Raw genomic sequence first — 5,393 nt, forward strand, 5'->3', positions numbered from 1 at the left:
TACGCAATATATCATCGGGAAACATCAGCGTACACACCCACATGGTCAACGGGGCCATGGCCCGTACGCGCCGCATCATGGGCAATGACACGCGTCCTGGTCACAAGGGCTATCTGGAGGTTACCGTTCACCCGCGCTTTTTGGTGCCGTAATCGACGCCGTATCGGGATTTGTTGATACGGTAACGGACGCCGTAGACGGCATTCCGTTTGTAGAAACCGCCGTGTCCTTGGCCCTGCGTCCCGTTACCGGTGCACTAGAAACAGTTGACCGTGTGGTGAACGAAGTGGAGAATGTGGTGGGGGCTATCAACTACATTGCCGGAAATGATGAGACTGTGGAGGACACCGGGAGTAGCGGTGGGAGTGAGAGCTGCCCCGGTTGCCCGGCGGCCTGGATGGGGGACGGATTCTGTGACGACGGTTGCTTTACGGCATCCTGCGGCTTCGATCTGGGGGACTGTGACGGGGTGACTGCATCTGAGTCGGACTGTGCGTACGGATGTTTCGACTACTACATTGCAGACGGTATCTGCGATGTAGCATGCAATGTAGCCGGCTGTTCCTACGACGGTGGCGACTGTGATGCGCCAGCCAGCAAGTACTGTCACCTGACACACGTCAGCGACACGGTCCCGGGGTATCTAACCGTGGGTAACGGCGGCGATCTGCTCATGACACTAGAGAAGCCTACTGTGCGTTGGTACATTGACTACGTGAACACTGAGTCTTTCCGTCTGAGTCACAATGGCTTGTACATGGATGCAGGGTGACTGGAGCTCGGTACTGACGGTGACAACATTTTGATAGACATTACGAGTGACCTGTGGTCGGCCTGGTATTTTTCCGGGGATTATATCGTGAGCAGCGTGAACGATTATATTCTTGTGGACTACTCTTCGTTTGATATAGTAAAGTTGATGGTGCAGGGGAAATTCGAAGTATACGAGGATCATAAGTGGACATTCACGGATTGCGAGTACTAGATTGTTTTCATTAGTGTTAACTTAGCATACAATTTCTTATATGGTTGCGCTCCTATAAAGGCACTTTCTGCCTTGGATGGCAAATCCCATGATTTTTGCAGATATCTATCTATATAGCTATATCTATCTATATATCTATATATATATCTATCTATATATCTATCTATATATCTATCTATATATCTATCTATATATCTATCTATCTATCTACCCGTGTACTATCCAATCGTTCGTCTGAAGACCTTTCCCACATCACCAAGCACTGTCGTCTCTAGCGCATTGAAACATGTTTAAAAACGCATTCACGTCTCGCTGGAATGTCTGCTGATGTTTTCTGTACACGAAACTTTTTTTCTCGATTGTCTTGAAAAAAAATGTGAATGGTGTTGCGACACAACTTGCACAGAATCGTCTGCTGGTGTAATGTGCACGAAACTTTTTTCTCAAATATTTTATAAAAAAAATGTGAATGGTGTTGCGACACAACTTGCACAGAATCGTCTGCTGGTGTAATGTGCACGAAACTTTTTTCTCAAATGTTTTATTAAAAAATGTGAACGGTGTAGTTGAGTTCATCACTCGAGGCTGAATGATGAACTGTGGAAATTACTGTAAAAACAAAACCTATGGGCAAGTTCGTTTTCAAGGTGGCGTGCTCTTGACTGTTACGTATGTCTTGTTTGCCTCTTGAAATACTTCAGACTACTTAGTATTAAATGTTTCTTCGTGTAGATGTGACAACGTATCTGCCATCTGGTTGAACTTGCCAGGACATGTATGATGGAGAAGTTGTGGTGGAGTGCTTTTGCTATCCATTTGGCTAGCATTGGATGTAACGTCTGTTGGCTGTTCATTTGCGTGAGCGCTTTATGATCTGTCCGCAGCGTTATGTCCCCTCCTTTGATATATCCCCTTCTTTGATATTGTTCCAGGCTGTATACCAGTGCTAGTAGCTCTTTGATATTTGTGCCATAGCGTTGTTGGGCCGGGTTCAAGCCTTTAGCAAAGTAGATAATATCTCTCCTAACTCCATCGATGACTTGAAATAAATATCTTATGCCATAGTCACTAGCATCGTTCATGATTTGAAACGGTACCCCATCCACAGGTTGAGCTAGTGTCGCCGAACATGCGATTACTTCTTTGAGTTCCTCCCTCTTCTTTTTGAGTTTCGGTGCCCATAACATGGATATGTTTTGGTTCATTTCCCCTTTCATTAGGTTTCAAGAGTGTCTAGTTGCGTGGGCAAAGTTGACAGGGACATGGTCGCACATATAGTTCACGATCCCACCAATTTGTATAGATTTCCTTTTGTTCTGGGTAGTGACCAGTTCATCATTCTTTTCTGTTTTTGAGGATCAGCTTTGAGACCTTTTGTGGTGACTTTTACACCTAGAATGTTGACCACTTTGACTGCGAAGGTACACTTGTTGTGGCTGAGACGGAAGTTTGCTCCGTCCAACCTTTTTATTACTTCATGAACGGTCTTGCGGTGTTCTTCTTCTGTAAGACTTGCAATGACTATGTCATCTACATATGCTTGCACTCCTTTGATGTCTATGAGCAAGCTTGCCATGACTCTCTGGAATTGCGTTGTGAGTGAGTGTAAGCCAACCGGAGCTGACTTAACGAGTATTGCGCTCCTCTCCACGAGAATGTGAAGAAATGTTGGCTTGCTTTATCTACTAAGAAGTGATAAAACCCTCCCGCGAGATCTAGCTTTGAGAAGAAATGTGCTCCTTGTAGGTAGTGTGGTACTTATTTTATTTTTGGTAGCACGAGTTTAGCAGGCTCATATTGGTATTTGATCTCACGTAAGTCTAAATATGTTCTCGCTTTTTTGAGAGACCTGTTTGGTCATGTTCGCCGGTTGTTAACAATGGTATATTCACCGATGTCGGTGTAGTTCGTTTGTATATGTGACCATCTGTACGCCACCTCTTCACGTTTTCATACGTTTGCGGAATATACTTGTGAGGTACAAAATTGACTTTGGTGTGCCTCATATGGCTGACATTAATTTCATTTGCAGGTACTGTAACTGTAGAGCCTGGTAGGTTGCCAGGTACTTCAGGAAGTTTATTCGCATTGGTATCTAGGAGATTGGACAATGACTCTCTGAAACCTTCTTTTTCGTGCACTGGGTCTTCCTCATGTGTTTGAGTAGTGATTCCTATTTTGCATCTGTTGGTATAAGTGGATTTAGTATTTCCGCTATGTATATACCTATGTATGGTAGAATATCCATACCTAGTAGGATTGGTGCCTTCTTGTCTCGTAAGTCTAGCATTTCGAAACACTGAGAGGGTTTCCTCCCTCCAAAATAAATGTCACACACTTGGGTTGACCCTGTTCTTTGTATTCTTGCATCCGTTTGTGCTAATTGTATGTAGCCCGGTTGCGCTTTGACAGAGAGTTATAGTTCAGTTACTATGATTTTGTCCATATATGAGCGTGTCGTTACACCTCAAATGATGGAAAATGTTGCTACTAGTAGGTCTTCGAGTACTTATTTGTGATCAGGTTGCGCTTCAGATTTCAATTCGATTTTCATACTCTTTCATTCCAAATGTCAGTGGAGAGTCCGAGAATATTAAGTTTGATACTTATTTCTATGTATATACCTATGTATGGTAGAATGTCCATACCTAGTAGGATTGGTGCCTTCTTATCAGGCAAGTCTAACACTTCGAAACACTGAGAGATTTTCCTCCCTCCAAAATTAATGTCACACATTTGGGTTGACACTGTTCTTTTAATTCTTGCATCCGTTTGTGCTAATTGTATGTAGCCCGGTTGCGCTTTGACAGAGAGATAAAGTTCAGTTATTATGCTCTTGTCCATACTTGAGCGTGTCGTTACACCTCAAAGATGGAAAATGTTGCTACTAGTAGGTCTTCGAGTACTTATTCGTGATCAGGTTGCGCTTCAGAGTTCAATTCGATTTGCATACCCTTTTATTCCAAATGTCAGTGGAGAGTCCGAGAATATAAAGTTTGAATATGTATTTTTTTGTGGGAATGTTCACCTGTTCCCTTCGTGATTTCATTTCACCCATTACACCAGCCTTATCGGATGAATTTTACGCAACTATAGTATCAGTCGTGGGTTGTAGTGTCGACTAGACTTTGCCTCCGAGGGTTACGATGTTATTTTTGATAGATGGAACTCCTTGATGTGCCACATACGCAAGCGGTACAAAGGTTTCTTAATTGATAAATAGCGCACCAGTGGGGAGCCACGCGGATATATAAGTGCAAATTGGTTTTCTTGTAGAACAATTATGCGAGCTCGAAGAGAGGGCCCCGCCCCCGTCAGCATTTCCAAGAATCGAACACGATGTCCGATCGAGATTCAGTCTGTAAGAGCAATAATGTACCCTGTTTAGGATTAAGTATCAAATTAGAGGCAGGCACAAAAAAAGAAACTAAACTAATATGTAATAGCAAAAGCCCTGATAACAAGAAACATGTGCGTAACTTTTGGATTTGTAATGATGCGCAGGGTATATAGCAATTGCCACTCAAGCCTTTTGCGCATGGAGGGGGAGAATTAGACGGCACGCTATGAAATTCAATTTTATCTGAATTTTGTAGCGTACGCCAGCTCTTTGAGGGAAGCTATTTCAAAAGTAGATATAAGGCTTTGGTGACGAATTCCATCAATTCTTTAGCAATATTTATGTCTTGAATATATATTTTGTAGAACTGGGATCTTTCTCGCGAAGACACCTATATGCTTTTGGTGTATGGCTTTTAGTCTAGCAGGAGCCTGGTAGAAATAGTTGAGAAGTCATTCACCGTTACAGAATAGAAGCAGCCCATCCGAATCACGTAGGTTCTATTATATCGAACCAAAGTTTGCAGAAGGAAATGCTAAAACTGTAAAACTGTCATTGTCTTCTAGGGGTCGGAAAACGACAGTACTGCAATAAGCAGTGTTTTTTTTACATACGTCAACGCAATCAGACAAGTCCGGATCATGTAGGCAGAATTTATAGCGCAGCCCATTCATATCTCTTAATATGGCATTGTCGTAAACCCAAACCCACAAGCGGCTTTTCTTTGTATTTCTAAAGATCGCAGCAAAAAATGTTCATTTATTCCAGTGGCATGAACGGGAACAAAGCTCACCTGGTTCATCGATCCCCAAACCTACTATGGGCAAATGGTGTTCAAATAACGCCCTCCATCTACACAACAACCAACGCATTGATGACTAAACTTAATCGAGAACACCACACTTGAGTCTTGTCCAAAGTCGATACCCAGACTCGATGGGACTCCTTCATTAAACTCTGTGCTATCAAATATGAAAGCATCATCTACTACAATGTGCAGCGAGAATTAAAGAATTGCGCTCAAGATTCATACATCAGACTGCAGGACATTTCTAGCAAATATATATA

The 5,393-nt window shown here is 42.7% G+C and overlaps 1 protein-coding gene across 1 annotated transcript; it reads left to right on the forward strand.

Moving 5' to 3' along the window:
- Positions 1-41: 41 nt before the first annotated feature.
- Positions 42-772, forward strand: SARC_04089 (hypothetical protein; the record flags this gene model as incomplete). Its single annotated transcript, XM_014302118.1, has 2 exons — positions 42-63; positions 108-772. 2 exons carry the CDS (start codon positions 42-44, stop codon positions 770-772), a joined length of 687 nt encoding a protein of 228 aa, XP_014157593.1.
- Positions 773-5,393: the final 4,621 nt, after the last annotated feature.

This window comes from Sphaeroforma arctica, assembly GCF_001186125.1.
Source record: "Sphaeroforma arctica JP610 unplaced genomic scaffold supercont1.220, whole genome shotgun sequence".
Classification (NCBI taxonomy): Eukaryota; class Ichthyosporea; order Ichthyophonida; genus Sphaeroforma; species Sphaeroforma arctica.